This window comes from Myotis brandtii, unplaced genomic scaffold (assembly GCF_000412655.1).
Source record: "Myotis brandtii unplaced genomic scaffold, ASM41265v1 scaffold131, whole genome shotgun sequence".
Lineage (NCBI taxonomy): Eukaryota > Metazoa > Chordata > Mammalia > Chiroptera > Vespertilionidae > Myotis > Myotis brandtii.
Genome location: NW_005354632.1, coordinates 2,560,944 through 2,584,486, shown reverse-complemented (window position 1 = coordinate 2,584,486; position 23,543 = coordinate 2,560,944). Strand labels below are relative to the sequence as shown.

Genomic DNA, 23,543 nt, shown 5'->3' with positions numbered 1-23,543 from the left:
AAGCACAAATGAATTACTCTCTTTCAATGGTCATGCATTTATACATTTTCTCAAAGGCACCCAACCTACTAAACAGCTTGCAAGCTACCTTACATGGAAGGGCATTAGAGTTCATCATTTTCATTATCATCTCTTGTGTCAGGCTCCCTTTTAAAATGTTTTTATTTTCAGTTACTGGTTTTTTCTGTTTTGTTTTGTTTTTACGTTCTCCTGGCTTTCCTTAACCTTTGAGCAATATTTTAGTTGGCACCATGAACATAGCAGACAACAAGATGAAAATGTGTCCTTCTCAATTTAAAGGAATTATGCGACCATCTTGCCAATCTGTAAGTAAGGTCTTGAGTGAGTTACATTTTTCTAATTTGCTGACTTACGTTTATCTTTGTCCCGAGCAAATTATGTCACCATAAAGATAGAGCTGCGGTAGTTAAAAAGGCACATCAACATGATCATATTTTCTCCTCAGGTTTTCATTACTAATTTTTTTCAACATCCATTAATATCTTAAGACGATATGCTGGACGCTGTGGGGGAAACAGACAAGGAGCTTTCTTTCCAGCAGAGAAGCTCGAATGTATACAAAATTTCTCAGAATATAAGGTAGAAAACATGAAGTGACACAGAAGCGGTACAAATAAAATGTAAAGCAAGGAGGAGCACAGAAGGTTTTTGAGCAGGATAATGACAAGACCAGAGATGTACCGTAGAAAAATAGTTCTGTAGTGTTGTGTTGATGAATTATAGTGATAGCTGGGAAGGGAAGGATGGAGAGGGGAGAGACAGGGACCAAGAGATGAACAGGAAACTTTTAGCATTGAAGAGCTAATGTGAGCTAGAGTATCAGCAATAGAATCAGGGAAAGATGCAGATCCAAGAAATACTGCAGAGGCAAAGCGAATAGGTCCTGGTGACTGATTGCGTATGGGGAACGAGGGATGGGGAAAAAAAATCAAATAAAACGTTGATTCTTCAAGATGGGAAATGTGGTGCCAGCAATAAAAATGTAGAAGGAGCATTTTCTATTTTTACTTATTTATACCTTTTCCCACAGTGAATTCTGTGTGCGTGGAAAGCTGGCCTACCAACATTAGAAGGTTTCCTTATCTTTATGTTTCTCTTGAGAGTCACTCATTAGAGCAGCCTCCATTCCTTTCTGGGATAAGTTGCAGCATAAATAAATGAATATGCATTCATTATGTGATTATATAATTGTCTTCTTTCTCAGCCACTGTCTCAAGGTGATAATGTAGGCTGCCGCTGCTAACTAAAATCCAGGGTATCTGGAAAGGGGTATGGGCGAGCCCTTTTGTCATACTTTATAACAGCTCACCTTAGCAATCAGGAGCAGCTGTCTACGGAAAAGAGCTTTCTCATTTCATTTGGAATCAAGTAAACTAATAACTATCCTGTTTTCCCTGAATTAGGCATTGGCATTTTTCAGTTACCAACACCATTGTTCACACTTGTCCCTTTAGAATCAAATGGCTTCTCATTTTCTCTGTCAACATTAGGCGAACCTTTCAGTAATAATCATAACAACACAAGCACCACGAACTTATTATTTATGTCCAAGGCATTGTTCCAAGTTCCTTTTACATGGAATCCCCAGAATAGGGACTCTATTAGAAACCCGTTGTACAGATGAGTAACCTGCACAGGTTACCACCGGATGAGGAACTGTAGGAGCCGAATTTGAACTCACAGTCTGGGTTCGGACACCAGGTGCGTGTCGACTCTGCCCCCCACTACGGCCTGCGGGGGGAAGACTCTCAGTCCAGCTTCACCCTTAGTGGGGGGCTGCTGTCTACCTCAAGTTTTCCTGACGTTGGGTCTGTTTTGTTTTTTTAAAAAAATATATTTTATTGATTTTTTACAGAGAGGAAAGGAGAGGGATAGAGAGTTAGAAACATCGCTGAGAGAGAAACACTGATCAGCTGCCTCCTGCACACTCCCCACTGGGGATGTGCCCGCAACCAAGGTACATGCCCTTGACTGGAATCGAACCCAGGACCCTTCAGTCTGCAGGCCGACGCTCTATCCACTGAGCCAAACCGGTCAGGCCGTTGGGTCTGTTTTAATAGAGAAAAAAATCTGCGATGCCCATTGGCATTCTCAGGAGCCTTAATCATCAAGAGTCTGCAGAAACGTAATTCCTTACCCACCAAGACATTTGATTTGCTGATTTTAAAATATTCACTTCCCGTGGATAGCTGCAGGAAAGAAGCCTTTATACTGAAGCTGAAAGTAGTTAAAGGAGAAGGAGAGATAAATGGAGTCGCGTTGATTTTCCAGTCGATAAAGCATGTGCAAGAGCTGGAAAGGTGCATCCGACGTCGGAGTTGCATGACGACAGGGATGCGGGATGGCGGGTGTGGGCCCAGGGCTTCGGAACCAGCCACCGGAGGGTCAGCGGAGGCGGCGTTGTGCAGACATTGATCTTCGTAAAGGTTTTTCAGGTGAGATATTGATAGCTCTCCTCATGGGTGCCTAGGAGAGACATAAATCTTCTACTTAATTCAAATATATGAAAGGGCCGAGTTATTTCTGAAGATCCCGAAGCCTGGAAGTCTATTTCATCAGGCACTCATTCCGCAAATGCCTTTATGGAGAGCATCTCCATAAATCACACGTGCCAGAAAGATCACCCATCAGAGCGGCGAACGTGTCAGGCGGAGGGGCCTTCAATCATGGGATCGCCAGCCTGTACGCTTTTTTGCTTATTTCGTGCACTTTGCTGGGTTTGGGCCATGAAATCAAGCAAGGCGCTCTCTTCCCCCCAAACCCTCTCCACACACACACTCTTTCTGCATCTTGGGCAATATTAGGTAACCTAAGACAAGATGATTTCCCCGGAGGAAAGGGAGAAGATAAAAAATTTTAACCCTACTTGTTTTTATTTGTTTATCCTCACCTGAGGATATGTTTTTACTGATTTTAGAAAGGATGGTAGGGAGAGAGGGAGGTCGGGTGGGGGAGAGAGAGAAATATCGATGTGAGAAACATTGATCAGTTGCCTCCTATATGCGCCCTGACCAGGGATCAGACCCGAAACCTAGATATGTGCCCTGACTGGGAATTCAACTCACAACTTTTTGATGTACTGGAGGACACGCCAACCAACTGAGCCACCCGGCCAGGGCAAACCCTACTTTTAACTTGATTGAAATTATCCATCATATTAAATTGGATATCCTGCAAGTTTCCTAAAAGCTAAAGAACTTCAAATGCAAATTATACTTTATTGGATATACTCACAAGTATATGTACACACACACACACACACACACACACACACACACACACACACACACACACACACACACACACACACACACAGTTAAACAGAAATGAATTTCCTTGCTTTTTAAATCTTAAGCAGGACAGGTGAGAAATCACAGACTGCTGCTCTATTTTGAATCTGGGATCAGTCCTACTTAGAGACATCTAATATTCTGGAGTTTTGTTTAAAGGTCACATTATTTTGAAAGTAGGAGATTCTTTCTTGTCTCAAGCTGCTTAAAGATTTCACCCCAAATGAATTTTTCCCAAGTTCCCAAATCTGCTTTTCTCTGCAGTTCTCTAAGAGAAGGTTATGGAGGAATGGCAGCGTGGGGGCACCTGTGTTTTGGAAATCGCTTCCAAAGTGGCGTAATCGAGAAGAATTAGATGAAATAACCAATGAAGTGTGTCTCAGAGTCTTGTCCCAGGAGAGTTAGTGGGCCTGAAAAGCTGGCCCCCGAATCACCCAGGAACGTGCTGGAAATGATCATTCTCCAGCCGCCCCAGTTCTTCTGAGACAGAAAGTCTAGGCGTGGAGCCCAGCGATCTGCCCTTGCCCAGCCTGCCCAGGTGATTCTGGGTCCTGCTAACATTTTGGAAGCACGAGATTAGAACCACCTGTAGCAGAACTGCCTGGGGCGCTGGTTTGATTTAAAACTGCAGGTTAAAGGGCCCTCCCGCACCGACACCTCTAAGGGGGAAACCCAGGGAGCCGCGATGCCAACAAGCTCGCCAGGTGATGCCTATGCTCAGTCCCAGGTGTGGACCATGGAACCTGGAACCGGTGGTAAGGCCGTTTGTGGTGAAAAGGGAGCGATCGCAGGCAGCTTGCTCCGAGAGATTTCACTCAGAGGCAAGATCGCTGGCTGGAGCGTCGCCCTGAGCTGCGTTTGGGTTCCAGGTAGGCCTTCGACTGCGTATGCGACCCTTTCTCTGCCTCAGCTTCCCCATCTGTAAAATGGGCGTGAGGAATCCCCAGCTTCATCTGTCAGAGGGGATTAAATGAAACGGGGCATATACTCTGCAGCAGGGGTCCTCAAACTTTTTAAACAGGGGGCCAGTTCACTGTCCCTCAGACCGTTGGAGGGCCGGACTATAGTTAAAAAAAAAAAACTATGAACAAATTCCTATGCACACTGCACATATCTTATTTTGAAGTAAAAAAACAAAACGGGAACAAATACAATATTTGTATTTGCATGTGGCCCGCGGGCCGTAGTTTGAGGACCCCTGCTCTGCAGTGTCACTTCCACAGGCAGTGATCCCTTTCGTTTGGACACTTGCCTCTTTTAAAGGTGTTCTAGCCCATCTCAGTCACGGTGCCTTTCGCTGGGTAACAGTTGCCGAACAAACAGGAGGTTCAGTGCAAACAAAATTGGATTCGAGTCGCAGCTCCACTGCTCATTAGCGGCGAGCCCGTGAGCGAGTTGTTGAACTCTGTCAATATCTAGAAAATTCGGATAAAAATAGCCTTTCCCTCCCAGGCCCATCCCAGGGATGAACCGAGTTAACATGTGTAAAAAGCTCTTAACGCCTGGAACACTAATTCTCTAACGTTATGGAGAGAGAAACATTTCTCACAAATAGACTTCGAAACTTCAGAAGGGCTCAGCTCGCAAAGAAAGAATGCAATCCAGTCACTCATTTGCCCACCAACATCGGCATAGAGTGTTAGGGGCTCCGTGTGAGGCCTTGGGGACACCCAGTGCAGAGGGCGAGGCAGGCATTAATCACATAATCATGCAAATGAGCATGCAGAGACAAAAAGGAGAGCTGGGTGCTTGGGGGAGAACAGCTGGGTGGCTGGCGTTCAAGGAGCAACGCTGGGTAGGGGGTGGTGGGACAAGGGAAGCTAAGGGGTGAGGAAGGAGGAGGAGGCAGACCGAACAGGATTATCCCGCCTGTGGGTGGATTTCCAGAAGCAATGGGAAGCCTTTGTAGAGTTTGAGCCAGAAGGTACCACCTTCAGATTTGTGTTCAGAAAGGTCGTTCTGCTGGCAACTTGGGGAGGAGGCTGGAGGAGGCTCAGATGCAGAGCAGGGAAGACCCATTAGGTTTTTACGATAGTCTAGTCCAGAGAGTGGTGGCCCCGAGTGGAGGCAGTGGGCATGGAGCGAGGCGAAATCTGAGAACCAGGCAGGAGAGGCAGTGGACGGGACTCAGGATGAACTGGGAGTGGAGGCGTCTAGAGTGATTACTCGGCGTGCGACTGCACTGGGAAGGGACTGGGCATATTTACTTTGATGTCACTGAGAACTGTCCAAATGGAGCCGTTGAGCAATTGGACATATCCGTCCAGGGCTAGGTATCAAGGTCTGGGCCAGAGAAACAAATCAATCGGACTGTCACCGGCTTAGGGATGGAGACTGCAGCCAGGGGAGGGAATGAGGTTCCCTGGGGAGAATACGGATGAGGCCCAGCCCTGTGGAACTCCTACCCTGGGTGACCAGGGGGTGGGAAGATGGACCCGCAAAAGAGGCTGATGTGGCAGGAGAGTCTGTGGAAATAATAGTTTTCGTTTTCTCTCTTATTTTCCCCTTTCATCCCATTCTAAGCTAATAGCTTGCTTTCATTATTCCTGGCTTCAGGGATCTTGGCAGGGCCTAAAGTAGAAGGGTTCTGAAATGAAAGCCTCTTGCTGCTTTTGGTAAAATTTCAAGAAGACAAAAGCTATGGGGCCAAGGGAGACAGGCCCAAAGGGTCCTGAATTGTAAAGACCCCCCCACTCAGCTCAAGGTCCCAACTTCAGCCAAGATCCCCGAGCCTTTCAGAGACCTTAGATCAGGAGTGGGGAACCTTTTTTCTGCCTTAAAGGGCCATGTGGATATTTATAACATCATTCGAGGGCCATACAGAATTATCAGCTTAAAAATTAGTCTGCTATGTTTGGTCAAGCATTTAATTAACTCACCCCTAATGGCAGGGCCAGACCAAATGATTCCTTGACCCTTATATGGCCCCTGGGCCGGATGTTTCCCACCTCTGCCTTAGATGCAGCAAAACCGCGGGGCCTGGAGGCCGCAGGTGCACCTGGGCAAGCATATTGTAGAGCTAATGAGAATGGATGACCAATGAGTGGAAAGCTCGCCCCAGTGCCTGGGGTGGGGGTGGGGGGAGGGACGATGGCTTCCAGATCTTTGCCCAGTTCTATGATGGGAAACTCCAAAGAACCACTGAGGCTAAATTTCTCACCAGGCTGGTGGGACAGTAGGAAAAAGTCTGAACTTTGGTTTAAAAACATAGAACAAAATGTGATGTTTCCTGACAGTTCCATTTATATGCCATAATGGAGTCTGAGGAAGTGGGAAGTGTAGCCCTGGCTTTCACAGAAGCCAGCTCGTCAATAACATTTTCCAAATCTGCTGCTTTGTTTGCCTCATTTCCCATTAAGACAACAGAATTGCCATATTCTAAAATTTGTCTTGATCAGGTGACAATCTTAATTAATTAACTTGAAGTAAAATCATAATCTAATTGTGGTGTAAATAAGACATATTAAACTTAAAACAATGTATTAATTACATCTACTTTTCAATTTTCCAATATTTTTTCCCAACTGGGTCAATGTTCAGGGAACAAATTAAGCATTACAAAATCCATAAATACATGTGTCTAGAAGTATGGAGTTTTTTTTTTTTCTTTTGCCTTAGGCTCCAAGCTGAATATGCACAGCCCTGGTCTTCACTTAAAATTTTTGATATTTTGTTCAATGTGGATTTTTTTTGACATTAATGGAACTTTAAAAAAATACTGTATTAAAATGTGATTTCTGTTGTTTAGTAAGTTACTTAGCACCCCCTTAAATTTTGCACCTGAGTGCAAATGCCTCACCCACCTCACCCGACTTCTTCGGCCCCATTTCTTGGACACCTAACTATGGACTAAGAATCATTCCCGGTCTATGGGAAAGAAGTAGCAGAGATTAGGGAAATCCAGGAGAGTGAGTGTCATCATAGGAGTATTTCTGAAAGGGAGAGGGCCGGCGTGTCAAATGCTGCTGAGAAGTCAAGTAAGACTGAAGGGTACATGTGTTGAATGGCCTGAGCGTCGCTGGCGGCTTAGAGTGAAAAGCCTGGAGGGGTTGCTGGGGTGGAACTGGGCTGAGATAGATGGGGGAGTGAGTAGCCAGCAGGAAAATTGGAACTGTGACCGTGGAGGACTCTCCCGAGAAGTTTGGCTCTGATGAAGGGGGAGGGAGAGAGGGCAGGAGCTGGAGAGAGAATGGAGTCAGGTGGGGGGGGGGGGGGGTGCCATATTATTATATGGTCCAGTTGAGAGGGAGAAGCTTCATCCGCAGGAGAGAAACTGGGGTCGACTATAGTGTAAGGTCCCGAGAAGAGGACTGGAGATGCATCTGAACCAGCGATAAGAGGATTTGCATGAACAGGGCAGGTGAGAGCAGCCTCCTGTATAGCCGCAGAGGGAAGATGCAGATGGAGGTGGGGTTTATTGACGACACAGGAATGTGAGAAAGCTCCTCATGAAGCCCTCAATCTTCTCTACTGGGAGGGAGACAAAGCCCCAAAGAGAAGCAGGGGGTGACGGTGTTTGCAGGGAGAAGCAAAGGTGTGGGACCTGCAGTTAGGAACCTGAGGTTGGTAGGCAGCACTGGCTGAAGCTCCTCTACCTCAGGGTAAAGAAACAGTGGTATCTCCACTCCATGGAATTCTGTGTAATTATTTTAAAAACCCTGAGGCCCTGTCCGGTGTGGTGCAGTGGTTAGAGCGTCAGCGCAGGCACCAAAGGGTCTTGGTTGGATTCCTGGTCAAGGGTACCTACCTGGGTTGCAGGTTCTCTCCCTGGCCCCAGTTGGGGCATGTGTGGAAGGCAACCAATCAATGTGTCTCTTTCACATGGATGTTTCTCTCTCTCTGTCTCTCCCCCGCCATTTTTTCTTCCCTCCTCCCCCTCCCTCCCTCCATTCTACTCTCTTTAAAAATTAATGTGAAAAATATCCTCTGGTGAGGATTAACAAAAACAAAACAACAACCCCCCAGAAAACAAACCCATAAATAAGCAGTCTAGAAGACGATGAAACATTCTCTAAGATACCTTGTTAAATGAAAACAACAACAACAAGGTATAGTACATTTAGTATAATACCTTTTGGTTAAGAAAGAGAGAAAATAAGAACATAAAGTTATATTAGCTTGTATTTACATTAAAAAACATGGGAAGAATACAGGGTTGGGTAAAAATAGGTTTACAGTTGCTCATTTGGGAAAATAATACAATAATTAATAAATAATAATAAACTGTTTTTGCATGCTCACAACTGTAAACCTACTTTTGCACCACCCCGTATACAAGCAACTAATAAAAAATGGTACTGGAGAAATTGGGACAAGAAACGAGGTGAATGGGGACAGAAGTGGGAAAGAAACTCACTGTCTACCTTTTTGTTTTCACCGTTTGGTTTTTGAATCATGTGAATGCATTGCCTATTAAAAAATAAATTGAACAATTTGAAAGGTGACGTTCCTCTGTAGAGAGAGGTGCATAATGAACCCGGAGTCTGTTTCCAAGCCAAGTCCCAGCTGTCAGGCGCCCTCGTGACGCTCGACAATGACTGTCCTGTCAACGGGAGTATTACATTTTTACATCTTTCTGGGAAGATGTTCGGAGCATCAGGGTCATAAGTAAAGGGAGTTGTTATTACTTTCCCACCCGACGCTGCTGTGTTCTATCTCTCACTGCCTGAAGCAGATGGAGGTCACCGGGGTCAGCCTCGGATGCTCTTTTCCTCATCTAGTCCCCGTCAGGCAGCAATCTCACTCATTCTTCCTGATTGCACTGGCTTTCAGCATCTGCATCTCCAACCCTAATCTCGCTTTCAAATTCTAGACCAGAATCCTAATGGCCAGGTCAACGTGGTGTATCACTTAAGGTGTCCATAGGAAGCAGATTTAAATTGGGCTAATTCCAGGAGGGTTTATTTACCAAGGGACGATTTACAAAGGTTTGGGGATCGGGGAACCCCAAGGGACTAGTCCACAGGGATGAGGTGAGGGAGTTGTGGAGGGCAGGCTGCCTGGAGAGCGCAGTGAGCTACCAGGGACTCCGCCAGCCTGGGATGGCCTCAGTGGGAAGAAACCAGAGAAATAAGTACCCAGACCTCAGTCGCCTCCTTTCTTCCGATTTCTTGCTGAGTCCCCCACTGGCCACACTGGAACAGAAGCCAGAGGGCCGTGGGGAGAGGGAGCGGGAGGGGGCTATGGAGGTTGTCCCTCAGATGAGCCCCTGGGTGCCCAGGGCAGAGTGAGGGAGGATGGAAGCAGATATGCTGGGGCAAATGGAGTGTATGTGACAAGCATGGCTCAGTTATGACCTGCTGGCACCTACAATGTTTCCCAGCCCAACCATATAATCTTCCCTTCATTTCCCTGACCTTTCTCCTGGGTTCTTTAGTTACCTTGGCAATGATGCCTCTAATCCTCAGTGTCATCCTGACTCTGCCTCTCCTGCCCTGCGTGTGCACACGCGTACACACACACACACACACACACACACACACAGAGTCTTTCTCTTCCTCTGGATTGAGAACTGGAGGCTGGGCTCTCGAGCCTGGACTCAGCAAATGCCTCAGGAATAATAACGTCTAATGTTTATGGGGCACTTTCCCATCAGGCACAGTGCTGGGCACTTCATTTGAATTGTCTCAGTCAATCCCTCAACACCACCGTGAGGTAGGCCTATTCTTATCCCCATTGTACTGATTAATACACTGAGACTGGCAGAGGTTAAGCAACGAACCCAAGGTCACATTCTAAAAAGGGGGCATCTGACCTGGGAGCTTACCCTCAAGCACTCTGCCGCCCCCTCTGCCTCTCCGGTTCAAGGTTGAGTGAACCACCCACATGCTAGCACGGGGTTCTGCTTGTTGAAAACAGGAGTCAGATGTTGGTCAGGCAGTATCATTCAGAGACGGCAAGGGTTGGAGCGAGGGCTTGAACTTGTCGCTGAGTTTTAATGGACAAAGGAGAAAAGACATGCCATAGAGAAGGCCCAGGAGCAGCGGGCGGGGCCTGTCGTTTGTGCCGAGAAGGACTTGACCAGATGAGAGAATACAGATTCAGAACCAATGAGATAAGATTGAGGAGGACGAAAGGGATTTAGATAGTGAGGGCCTTGCAGTTGAGGGAGCTGCCAAGTCTCCCTCTAGAAGAAAATGAGAGTGGTCTTTAGGTAGATTAACTTGCCACTTACAACGTGTGAGGGCGGACGGGAAGGTGAAGATCGTATGCGAGAGGGACCAGCTGGAAAGCTGTTCTCATGGCCCAAGAATGAATCCGCGAAGGCCCGGATGACAGTGAAGCAATGGAAGTGAGAACCGAACATGGCATCCAAGGAACACTGGCCGACTGATTGCTCGGCAGGTGGAAGAGACAGGCTTCGGTTCAAAGGATTTCAGTTTCCAGCCTTTGCCCGTGATCTTGACATTGACCTAGAGCTGGAGTTGGATGGTAGGAGAAGAAAATAAGTTCCGTTTTAGACGTGCTGAGTTTGATGTGAGGGCTTTTGCCAATTTAGAGGTTTAGTCTTACTGGGCCCAAAAGGAGCAAGAGCTGTGGTCATCTATCTCTCTTTTCTTCCTCTTGTGGATTTTCAGATTTCACCTTGGGAGAAACTTTTGTTTCTTAACTTTGAGCCTTTTTAGTGTTGTTCTCTGTTGAGTTTCAGTATATCTAGACTCTCAACACATCCAGGCCTACTGGGATGTGTGTGTGCTGGGGCGGGAAGCAAGGTATAGCCTTGGGTACCGTAACACACCAGGGTACCGAAGCCCTGTGATTCAGGACTAACACACTGCGGCTCTAATTGATAATATTTTCTGCTTCACAGTAACTGAGCCGAATTGCACAGACTTGGAGGAGTAAATGAAACAAGTGTTTTATGGAACAACAGGCAAACCATTTAAATCTGTAACTACTACGCTTATGTTTCCTGCTTTCTTGTCTACAATGGAACGCAAGTGGTGTCTATGAGCCACGCAGTCATTTCCTTTTATGTTTGCAAATAACACTGCAAATGATATTATATCCTTGCTGTAGCTCATCGGAGACTTAAAAGGCTGAGCTGGCAAAACGGGAAAGCTAAATCATTTTTAAGGGTGTAAACAACTAGACGTCCAACACCACTATCCCCTAAATGCCAGACTACGAAAGGAGTTCGTAGGAAATCATAAATACTGATTTTCTAGTCACAGAAACAAAGATTGAAAGATTCAGAAAGAATAAATACTTCTCTGAATTGCCGACCAAGTGTCACCACCCCTAAAGTAGGTGGGTGATCGCAAAGTTTAAAGATCACAATTACGTAGAAAAGTACTCCTAGAATTTGACTGTGAAAACATTGCTTAGTATTTCTAGTTTAATAGAAAATTCAACTTGGGACAGAGACTAAAGGTAGGTGGGTGATCGCAAAGTTTAAAGATCACAATTACATAGAAAAGTACTCCTAGAATTTGACTGTGAAGATATTGCTTAGTATCTATAGTTTAATAGAAAACTTCAACTTAGAACAGAGACTAAATGTCTAGGCAGATACTGCAGACACTTGTTTAGAACAGAACAGCAGCATAAATAAAGGACTTCAAAGATAGCAGGAGCCCTGGCTTGTGTCGCTCAGTGGTTAGAACACTGGCCCGCACACCAGTTCGATCCCCAGTCAAGGGCTCCATTCCTGGCCAAGGGCACCAACCTGGTTAGATCTCTGGCCGTGCTCTCACATCAATCCCCCCCCCCCCCACCCCCTTTTTTAAAAAGGAAAAAATATCCTCTGGTGAGGATTAACAACAACAACAAAAAGATAGCAGGCAATGTTTTCACTAATGGGTCATAAAAACAGTTAGGAAGGAGCTTGTAGGGCTGTCTGACAAATTTATGCTACGAAACAGCCTTCATTCTTCTAAAATATAGGACACTAACATGTTCGTAAATTACCTCGCCGTGGGACTCAGCTGATGTGGGTGGTTGTGCTGCTTTCTAAGCAAAACTGCTCCAATAAGACTGTTGTCCTGGTGTCATTCGTACTGGTTTCCTCTTCTACTTTAGAAAGTGTCCTGATTTGGATAAAATATGGTCAACTAGACTTAGGTGTGGTGCACTATGCACTTTTTAAAAATCCAGAGCCCTTTATCAACCTTAATTCATTTAACATTATTTTATGTGTTACTTACCTCCAGTAAAGATGAAGCTATGGTCCCTGCCCGCATGGAGCTTGCATAATCTCAATGCTAGTAATAAGGAGACAATTATCAACTGGGCGTGTTGTTGTTGTTGACTCAGCCAGAACAATCTAAATGGTGATAGTGGCGCCTCGTTTTCTTGCTTTTAAAGTGAAGGGTTCTGGTATTTATTCAAATAAGCAATTTCTCTCCAGGGGTGGTTTTGAGATTTGAGATGGTTCTGTTTGTTTAGGGAGGGGGAAAAAATCCCCAGTGAGTTTGTTGCCAGATTCCTGGATTCAAATTCTGGCTCCATCACCTCATAGCCCAGTGGTGTTGGGCTCCTCACTTATTCTTCTTTACGGCTCAGTGCCTTTGCTATAAAAATGAAGGTAACTAGTGCCTACTTCATAGGGTGTTGTCAGGGTTCAAAGCTAATACAGCCCAGCTGCTGTGGCTCAGTGGTTGAGCGTCAACTGATGAACCAGGAGGTCACGGTTCGGTTCTCAGTCAGGGGGCATGCCCGGGTTGCAGGCTCGATCCCCAGCGTGGGGACTGCAGGAGGCAGCGATCGATGATTCTCTTTTATCATGGATGTTTCTAGCTCTCTCTCCCTCTCCCTTCCTCTCTGAAATCAATACAAATATATTTTTTAGAAAGAGCTAATGTGTGTGACAATTGAGAGTGTTGTTGGCAAATCAACAGTCCTTTATACTTTAGCTATTATTATTTAAACACTGAACTCAGTTCAGTATTCCTCACTTGTGATGGGGAGGAAAAAATTAAGAATCGCTGCTTTCTTATTTGTTTTTAATTTATCTTTATTGTTGAAAGCGTTACCATTGACCCCCTCCACCCTACACCTGCCCCCACCCCCCCACCAAGAAGCACGACTTTAAAGGTTAACCCATTGTACGCCTTAAGCGTCTGTAGACATATGCATCTATAAAAAAAAAAAATTTCCCTAAGTGGCAGCCCTGATCCACTTTAAAATCATTTTTTTCGTGAAAATTTTCAGCTGAAAATATTCAAGAACACCCGAATTGTTATATATTTATAATATTCATTGCAAACTGGTTTTTAAAATTAAATTCAAAATACCATGGTGTGTGGGGATGGTTTCCATTTTGGACACGTGGCAGTTAACTGGTTAAAGAAAGTTTTTGCTCCCCCGACGTGAATGGAACAACGGGACCAGAGAAGGAAAACGGCCCTAAGCGGACGCAGAAGGCATCAGGTACTGCTCAGCCTGTTGCTAAGGTTCATGGCAAATGACACAAGGGACTAGTTAGTGTCAAAGACACTGAATTCTATCCAGCAAGAGCGGGCTTGTAGCTTTTCCTTCAAAGATCACAAAGAGGCTATTTTCTTAATTGAAGGAGGTGACTCAGGAGAAGGGTTACCAACTGGGGCAAGTTTTTCATGCTGACGAGTCTGTTTTGTTCCCAAAGCAGATTCACCGTAGAATGTAACATGGCCTCACTGAGTCTGTGCTTTTTTCATATTTTCTCCACAACGCTCAGCGTGGTAACACCCACAGCTGTCCAGGAATCACTTCTGTAAAAAAAGGGGGGGCAGAGGGGGGCACGAATAGCTTGTACCTTTGTTTCTTAAAACAATTTTGAACCCGCTGAAAGGAAACGGGGGGAGGGGGGCACCTTGAAAGATTGGCAGGTCCCAAGCCCGCGGCAGGAAGTGAAATGGAGTGGGCACCGCGTGCTGTGCTGAGAAGCAGGGGAGCTATTGGGGACTAGTGGGTCAGGACAGAAAGACACAGGAACTAGAGCTATTGGGGACTAATGGGTCAGGTCAGAAAGACACAGGAATTGAGCTATTGGGGACTAATGGGTCAGGTCAGAAAGACACAGGAACTAGAGCTATTGGGGACTAGTGGGTCAGGACAGAAAGACAGGAACTAGCAAGGGCAAGATACTGGGAAAGGAATGGAAAGAAATTAAAAAGAGGGGGAGATAGAGCCAATCTGGCAAAATCTTGGTAGTTGTTTAATTTGGGTGGCAGGTGTGGGGGGTTCATTTAACGATTCTTTCTCCTATTTAAATTTTTTATTATAAATTAATTTACATAATTTAGGTCTTGAATGCAAAGCAACACATATGCGTTCTCAATCGCAGTCGACAATACAAATGAATAAGATAAAAAGCATTGGTGCCTGGCCAGTGTGGCTCAGTGGTTGAGCGTCAATCTATGAACCAAGAGGTCATGGTTCGATTCCCCGGTCAGGGCACATGCCCAGGGTGTGGGCTTGATCCCCAGTAGCGGGTGTGCAGGAGGCAGCCGATCAATGATTCCCTCTCATCATTGATGTTTCCGTCTCTCTCCCTCTCTCTCTTCTCTGAAATCAATAAAAATATTTTAAAAAGATAAAAGGCATTAGTAATTCTATCACTCAGAGATGATTACTGAACTACTCTGAATATCTTGTAATGCTTTCCTGACATTCTTCACTGTATACACAAATTTTAAAAAAAACCTACAAATTTCTTCTCCTTCAATTTCTCATGTCTTCCATGGCCTAAAAGCAGCACTTGTGCTATTACCCTGTTTTCTGATCTGCTAAAGCTTCCCGCGCTAGCTTACTAAATATAGCCTGGTCTCCTTGACATTCAAGGCCTTCCAACATTCTTTCCAGAATCTTCCTACTACCTCGTCTCCATAGACCTCTATGCTCCAGCCACACTGGCTGGCCTACGATTCAATCCAGGTCGGTTTCTGTATAAATGTCATCATTTATCATCTGAATGAACTCACCCGAGACCTTTTAAAATAATGTATCTTGGGATTTCTAAGTTTAGGACTCTGGATACAACTGGTGACTTGCCCCGGCAGAGAGTCTAATTGTTGTGAAAAGGCCAAGGTCTTACATAAGCATTTTGCTGAGATTCACACAAAGGAATCAAGAGAATGCCTATCAGCCTGTAAGCAATAACTTGAAAATGAAGGGGGGGAAAAAAGTGGGAGAATCTGCGTCCACAGCTCACGGTGCTGCTGCAATATTTGTTTCTGCCCCGGGGAGTGACAGAAGGAGGAACATCACACTTTTTGTGCAGCTGAGTCTGGGGAACATGAGTCCCCAGGGGGGTCTAGGCTTCACACTCTTCCGGAACCGGGCATTTGGGTTCCTTGACTAAGTTTGTCCCTTGTTCCACCTCACTGCATTCCCTACACTGTATTTCTGCAACTATGAAAGGGTATATTCTTGGTTCCAGAAAGGATGCCTTCATTGTTGTTTCTGAACTTCAACATTCTGTATGTCAATGCTTTGGGGTAGACATTTTTATCATTGGAAGAACTCTTACTCATGATAGATGAACATTGTCCTTTTGTTTATATGTATTTTTTAACCTAATCAGCCAGTTTGACATGAATACATTCAAAACTGAGTTCCTAAGAATTTCCCAAGTTTTACTGCCCGCTTATATTTTGGCTATGGCTTTATTAACATTCTATAAAACTATTACATCACTTTCTTTGGGTATAAATTAACGCTTGGATCACGATAAACATGGACTAGAGCAGTCTCCGCAAACCACCCCAAGAAATAAGCTGAACCCCAGATCTCTCCAAGAACTAACATTGCTGTTTCTGCCAAGAGGGTCTGGTCCTAATAACTTCTTTTTCAGCTTTTCATCACAACATATTCAGCTTTTCATGACAGCATAATTAAGCAGAAAGCACAGCTTTTCATTTTCGATCTAAAACCATTAGAAGCACAGAATTGGCACCCGAACAGAAATCTTGAACTGTCCTTGACTTCGAGCTTGTCCACCTTTAGCTTCAGTTGGGCTGCTTTGGTGCGAGAGTGCTTCTCACCAGTGTTGATCTACCCTGCATCTCATGGAAAGATAGTAAGCCCTGGGTAAAGTTTAATTTTTTATCAGCACAGACTACCTTCCAGGACCAGAGAATTCCCGACCTGAGTATCTCCTGCCCAAGTAGTCTGCTTTTATAAGGTTAATCAGAGTCGAAAATATCAAATTGGGACTTGGATGAGGTTCAGGACTGGTAGAGCTGCTGCGTTGGGAGCTTGATTTATTCGCCCTACTCTGTGTGAGACACTGGGCGAGGCCACGTGGGGCACACAGAAGTGGAGGTCTTGATGAGTTTTGTTTCTCTTCAATGTCTTCCTCTTCCTTCTTTCCCTTCCCCCAGTCCCTCTCCTGTCCACTTCACTTCCTCCTCTTCCTGGAACATGGTATTTTCATAGTTTGCTTTTTTTTTTCAAGCAACCTATGAAAATCTGGTTAGCATCCACACAGTTACCATTTTTTTCTTGTGATGAGAACTTTTCAGATGGACTCTCTTAGCAGACAGTTGTTATATTAAACGTGTCTTCTCAAACATGCTGAGATGAATGATAGCTTCTAAGCTCAGAAGCACCTCATCAGAACCCATAGCATCTAGATTCTAGAAGGTTACTCTGCTTCCGAACTGAAATTCAGCTCCTTCCCTCCCTGACCCCAAATCCAACAAGATCACTCTACATTTTTTGAACGAAGAAAAACACAGACTTCGTCTGGATACTTTTGTTAAGTATAAGATAGGCCCTGGTACCCTGTGTTTGAATGGGGTGTGTTTATTTTAAGCCCATGGGGTGTGTTTCCAATCCTTTTTACTGTGAAATTTGAAAGTGTGCATTTGGAAAGACTTCATCTAAGCTTAGCCAAGTAAGTCAGAATTTTCCTTCTATTGAAGAAAGGGACCTTCACATCATGCTTTGCATTGGAATCTGCTAAAGACGCTGGTTATTTGCTTTCCGTCTGCAATCAGCAACTAAGACTCCAGGGCCTGAAGTTTTCCAACTTGTAAAGGACCTAAAAGATTTTCTATGGTGGTAGAGCCCTTTTAAAACAAAGCTTGTGAGTGCCTTTATAAGTCAAGAAGCAAATCTCACTTCTTATAACAACATAACCCGTAGGTTAAAAGAACGATCTATGTTATTTCACCAGCTTTAAAGTCATTGGATGTTTGGGTTGGATGTGACTTTCCTAAAGAGGTTAAACCAAACCCTTGAAATTAACATTCCATCTCTCTGGATGCTTGTCTCATAAACACAACAAAAGAAAGAACTGTATAAATTTAAACTTAATTAAGAATTTCCCCCACTTTTTATTTTCTAACTTCTTCCTTCATCTCTTACTGTGAAGGGACATTTCTACAAAGCAATTACATTCCACAAAGCTTCTTATTAAGTGCAATTGTATCATATTTCTTTAACCGTGATCAGCCTAGGAAATTAAAACTATAATTTCTGATTTCCAGAGTGTCTTTGACAAAGTTTCAGCTTCGCTTTTCCTGCTCTGGTCCCTGCCACCGTCATCAGTCACTGGCTCCTCATGTGAGAGGTGCCCTCCCTTTGCCAGGTTTCCATCGAGGATAACCGCTTCGACTGTCACCCCCTTCCTTCTCCATCTGTCAATCAGAACCGTCAGTCTAAAATGTACAGCAGATTCTGCCACTCCTCCCCTGAAACTTCTCATTATGCACCGGATAAAATTCAAATTCCTTTCCTTTGGCCTGACAAAGGCTGTGTGTGATCTGGCCTGCAGCCCAGCTCTCTGACTTTTTTTCCTCCCTTTCTCTCCTGCATAGCCACACTCCAGCCATTAGCACTCTTCCGCCCCACAGGGCTGCCTCAGGTCTCGGGTGTTCACTTAAGGTCTCAGCAAAAACTGTCCCCTTCTTAGCCAGACCTTCTCTGTGACCTCTGCCTCAGGTAGGCCGCGGCCTCTCCTAACTCCCCATCACTTCGTTCTGTTTCATCTTCTCTTTTAATTATACTGTTACTCCTGGAAATTATCTTGACCACGTACCTGTTTCGTGTTTATTGTTGATGGGGTTCGGGACATGAGACCCCAATAGGGCACCAGGATGTGTTGAATATTTTAAGCTGAAGGAGTTTGGGCAAATGGCAGATGTAGGAAGGTCTCTCTGACCTTCCCCTGACCTTCTGCTCTGAGCAGGTCATCAGACGCTTGCTCATGGGATAGGTGCCTTCCTCTACCCAAAGGAAAGGAGCATCCGTATCTCCAACATGAGAGAATATCGAGAATAATCCCCCAAACAGGCCTCGCGGAGTCCCCCCAGGTCACCGCACTTAGCTCAAACTCTTTGCCTTCATAGCTTTCCACGACTCTCAGCTCTTGATCAATAGCATAAAAACACTCAGGTTTAACCATTTCTTCAGGTCTCCGTTTCCTTATAAAGGCTCCGGTGTCACGTTAAAACTATATTAAAGAAGTTAGTATGTTTTACTCCTGTTAATCTGTGTCAATTATTTTTCAGACCCAGCCAGGGACCCTAAGATTAGGGTTGAGGAAAAAACCTTTTTCTCCTCCACACTTTCTTTTTCCCCACGAAAGGTGGGACCTTGTTCCTTGCCGTAAACCAGCACCTAAAACAATGCTTGCTGGTAACTGGGTCTCTCTCTCTCTCTCTCTCTCTCTCTCTCTCTCTCTCTCTCTCGTCGGTATGAATGAATGAACAAATGTGTGCAAATGATACAGAAGACAAAGTGCCCAGCCAGTGCAGGGGGGAGGTGGGGAGGGGGCAGTGAGGGATGACACAAATGTTCTCAAGGATCTTGAGGCCCATTGAAAAGGAAAACACATAGATGACAGTAGGCTGTTGGTTCCGAAGAAGGAAGAGATGGCCCCCAGCAGTAGGAAATCAAGGCTGGTCTGGAGTAGGAGGCTGCATTTAAGCTGAAAGATGAAAAGACGGGCATTTTGGTACGTTCTATTTCATTCAGTATTCTCTCTGCCCTGCTTTGTTAGCCAGACTTGGCATCTGACTGCCGAACCCTCTTCTCTAATGTTGGTGCTGTAGTTGATATTGAATGTTTCTATTGATCTGTGATGATTTGGGGTTGGAGTCACTTGATCATTTGCAGGTAAGGGCATTTCTGGGCAAAAAAGGCACGTTTAATGCATGAAACAAAGTAAACCAGATTTTAGACAATGAATTAGTTTAACTGAAATAAAATGTTCCATGTTATTGCTTTGGTAATTGAGACTATCTTAGCATTAGCATACAAATTAGCCCGTAGACCTAGGCAAATAAAGATGCTAATAAAATGTAAGGAAACCCGAGATCATTAATACGTTGTTAGATGACATTACATCTATCATTTCCACCACGGTCCAGGTAAATCTGAGCATTTTCTAAGCCAGTGAAAGATTTTTGTGAATTTTTTTAAAAATCCAAGAGGATTTTATAATAATCCGTGGGAATAAAAACCGGAGACCTGTTCTGTATAGGAGGCAAATATTTGTTTTATCTGTCCCCTCCGCTTCTCCCCCATCCCCTGCCACCTTAATACTTGAGAATGACATCATCGAAATAATGCAGGTTTGAGTTGCAGTTACAAGAGATCCAGGTTTCCATGAACAGAAGCTCATAAGCATCGAACACTTCAGTGAAATGTAACATGCCTCCCGGTGCCTGCCTCGCTCTGACAGAGCCGTGCACCGTTACAGGGCATTACCCAGATAGGCTCCGATGTGATGAGGGCCCCAACCTTGCCGGCTGCACAAGCTCCATCACCATCCCAGGCCATGCTGGTTGTCCAGAGGAGTCACTGAGCATGGGCCATTTGAGAAAAATTGGAAATCTATACATGCATCGATTTAACTCTCATTAGGAACACTTGGCACAATATTATAAAACAAACCAAACTTCCCACCTTGTGCCTCCCTCCCCGACCCCCCAGTAGAAGCCAATCCATGCTGAGTACGTGTATTTGTGGAGGACACTGTGGATGATCGCTCACCTGAAAGCCAATCTCCCCTCCCCACGTTTGCTACGAGCCCGCCCAGTTTTCTTCACGTCTTGTGTAGCCATGTGCTGTATGAGATGCTGGGTCCTCTTCCGCTCAGAGGGTGGAATTGGATAAGGGTCTTCATTACCGTTTGCGTCTTTGGTTTAGGAAAGGACATTTGGGCAAGTCTGGCTGAGGAGCTGGAGGGGAGGTCTTGCTGGAGGCCTTGATGGAAAGGTTTCCTCGATTTATGGGAAGAAAATGAGGCAAGGAGACACTCCCTTCCCCTCTTTCAGTTCGGACACTTCTGTGATACTTACGTTACTGGGAGCCTTGCAGCCATCTTGGGACCCAGCTCGTGGGAATGCACATCGAAACATGTCTGTGTATCTCTGTAGATTAGGTGGCTAGAGGGAGCCCCAAGAAACCTTGGAGATCATCAGCCATAACTTATTAGGTTATGTTATTAGGTTACGCGCCATAGCAGAGATAGACGCTTGTAATGTGATTTTTTTAAAATTATGTAGTTCTTTCCGGAACAGTATCCTACTAGAATCAATTCGCTGGGGTGGACAGCTTATTTCTAGCGTATTTAAAAAACTGAGCCCAAGCTTACAAAGATGGGTGCATTTAATATGTACAGAATTCTAAAGGTGATTAGCAATGCTGAGATCTTACTAGAGGCCCGATGCATGAAATTCGTGCAAGAGTAGGCCTTCCTTCCCCCGGCTGCCGGCACAGGCTTACCTCTGGCACCTGGGACCCGAGCTTCCCTCGCAGCCCGGCTTCGTCCAGAAGGTCATCCGGAAGGATGTCTGCAAGGATGTCCGATCTAATTAGCATATTACACTTTTATATTATAGAAGATATCTGAATAGCATGTTAAAGGTGTAGTAAATAACCTCATACTCTAAGCTTCTGTTAGTCGAATATTCTATTCCTTGTGGCCAAAGGTATCCTAATGGATACAATCTGGGCAGGAAAAGGTGTTTTCTCAGAGTTGCTGCAAAAATAGATGATGGGGAGATCATCAAGATTTCATCCCGGAATCCGTCAGTGTAGGCAGTAGTTCAGAAAGAAATACTCCAGCTTTGTCTCAGATCTGGGTAAATCTGAGCAGCCCACGTAACTGTGCTAAGCATCCCCCCCCCCTTTTTTTTTTTTATCTCCAGATGCAGTTTCCTCTTCTGTGTGTGTCTGACTGATGTGAACTGCATCAAAAGGCTGTCTTGCCCTCTGGCTTCCGGTTGGATTTGGCCATCAGGATGTTCCAGCAAGAGCCTGGTGGAGGGCGGTGAGTGAGATATAAATCTCCCAGCTTCCTCCCTGGGTGATTCCATTGCTGGACAAAAGGTCACAGGCGTCTGTCAGGCTGCCCTCTCTGTGCCGAGTTTTCCTAACTGTTCCTTTCACCTTGTTTCTGCAGATCTGGGAGCTTGTGGCCCCAGGGTTCCACATTCCCTTGTGGTTTCCTACCCTGCCCACATCTTTGTCAAGTACCATTTGCTTCCTGCTAGGCCCTGACTGATACAAAGGTGTGAACAAAATCACTGCAGCTGTGGAAGCTGGGCCCAGTCTGCCCAAGACGGGGGCAGATTCTGTGGAATTAACTCAGGGCTTTCCCCAACCTCTAAAGCAGTAGGTAGCTCTCAACCTTGGCTGCACATTAGAATCACCTGGGAATCTCTTTAAAATCCTGATTTCTGGGCCTCATCCTCCGGAAATTGTTTCTTTGTTATGGGGTGGGGCCACAACATTAGTAACAAAGAAACAGAATTTCCGGAGGATGAGGCCCAGAAATCAGGATTTTTAAAAGATTCCCAGGTGATTCTAATGTGCAGCCAAGGTTGAGAACTACTGATCTAAAGGGAGGCAGGAGAGTACCTCCATGTCATGTGCAAAGGTGAAACAAGCTATCATAGGTCAGAGAAGACACTTTCCACCTGAGGACAAGAAATCAGAGAAGGCTTCCTGGAAGAGATGGCATTGGGACTGAGGAGGATGGGATTTTTAAAAGCCAGAGATGAGTGTGAGTCGAACCAGGGAAGAGATGAGAGCTCCAGAAGAGTTTCTGGAAAGTAGTGCTGGAAGGGAGTTAAGTTGCCCTTTATTCGATGTTAGTTCTCCCTCCACCTCCGTTACAGATGTGCAAGCTTGAAGTTGAGATCCGGCCAAGGTCAAACAGCAAGGCAATAGCATGCCAGGACTCCAACCCAGGTCTGCTAGTTACTAGGCTAGTTCTTACTCCACCTTCTATCTCCACTCTCCCCCAGCTCACCTCAGGCAGGTGGCTAACTTGTCAGTCTCTCCTAGACTGTGACCTTGAGAGCAGGGCTTCTGTTTTCCTTATCCTTGAACTGGCACACTTTCTGCCATAAAGTAATCCTTATCCTCAGCAGCAGCAACCAAATGGTTAAGAGGCATCCATGCCCCTCCCAGGCACTATGCCAGCGGTTCTCAACCTGTGGGTCGCAACCCCTTTGGGGGTCCAACGACCCTTTCACAGGGGTCGCCTAAGACCATCCGAAAACACATATATAACTACATATTGTTTACAGTAGCAAAATTACAGTTATGAAGTAGCAACGAACATAATTTTATGGTTGGGGGTCACCACAACACGAGGAACTGTGTTCAAGGGTCGTGGCATTAGGAAGGTTGAGAACCACTGCTATGCAGATATTTTATATGCACCTCGTGTCATTTCTCCAACAACTTGGAGGGGTAGAATTATCTCCATTTTTCAACTAAGGATGCTGCGGCTCAGAGAGGTGGTCTAATTGCCCTAGGGCACACAGCAGTGTGGCCCGGACTCTACCTTTTATCAAAGGGACTCCCTGCCTCAGTGGACTTTCAATAGCAGTCCTTGAAAGAATGAACTAGCAAGAAACATTGCCTCCGTGTAAGGGATCGGCTGTAACAGGCCACCCTAGAGGCCCAGCCACCTCTGGCTGTGGACTCAGCCACGAGTCTCAGGTCCAAAGTGCAGCCTCGGGGCTCAGTGTCCCTCCTGCAGGCTCCGCCCCGACTCCGCCCGGCTCGCCAGCCACGCCTCCACCTCGGGGAGTGGGATCTGTCTTCCGATCCGAGTTTACCCCGGGCTCCAGCTGCTGCCCGAGGGCCTCTGGGCCCTGCAATCTGGAGCCGGTTCCCCTCGCCTACCCCTCCCTCTCGCCCTCCCTCACTCTTCAAACTTCTTTTTTCCACCCTCTTTAAACTTCAGTCATCCCAGTGCCCGCCTCCTTCACGCCAACCACCCAATCGGTGGCCCTCACTCGTGGCGAGGGCCCGCCCCCTGCCCGCCGGGGGCCAATCCTCCGC

General features: G+C 45.6%; 1 protein-coding gene across 1 annotated transcript in view; it reads left to right on the top strand.

The window, feature by feature from the left end:
- Positions 1-2,362: 2,362 nt before the first annotated feature.
- The window catches only part of MAGI3 (membrane associated guanylate kinase, WW and PDZ domain containing 3), a 171,789-nt gene continuing 150,608 nt past the window's right edge, over positions 2,363-23,543 (top strand). Inside the window, exon 1 of the mRNA XM_014534664.1 lies at positions 2,363-2,456. Within this exon, the coding sequence (XP_014390150.1) occupies positions 2,363-2,456 (94 nt within the window). The remainder of the gene's footprint in view (positions 2,457-23,543) is intronic.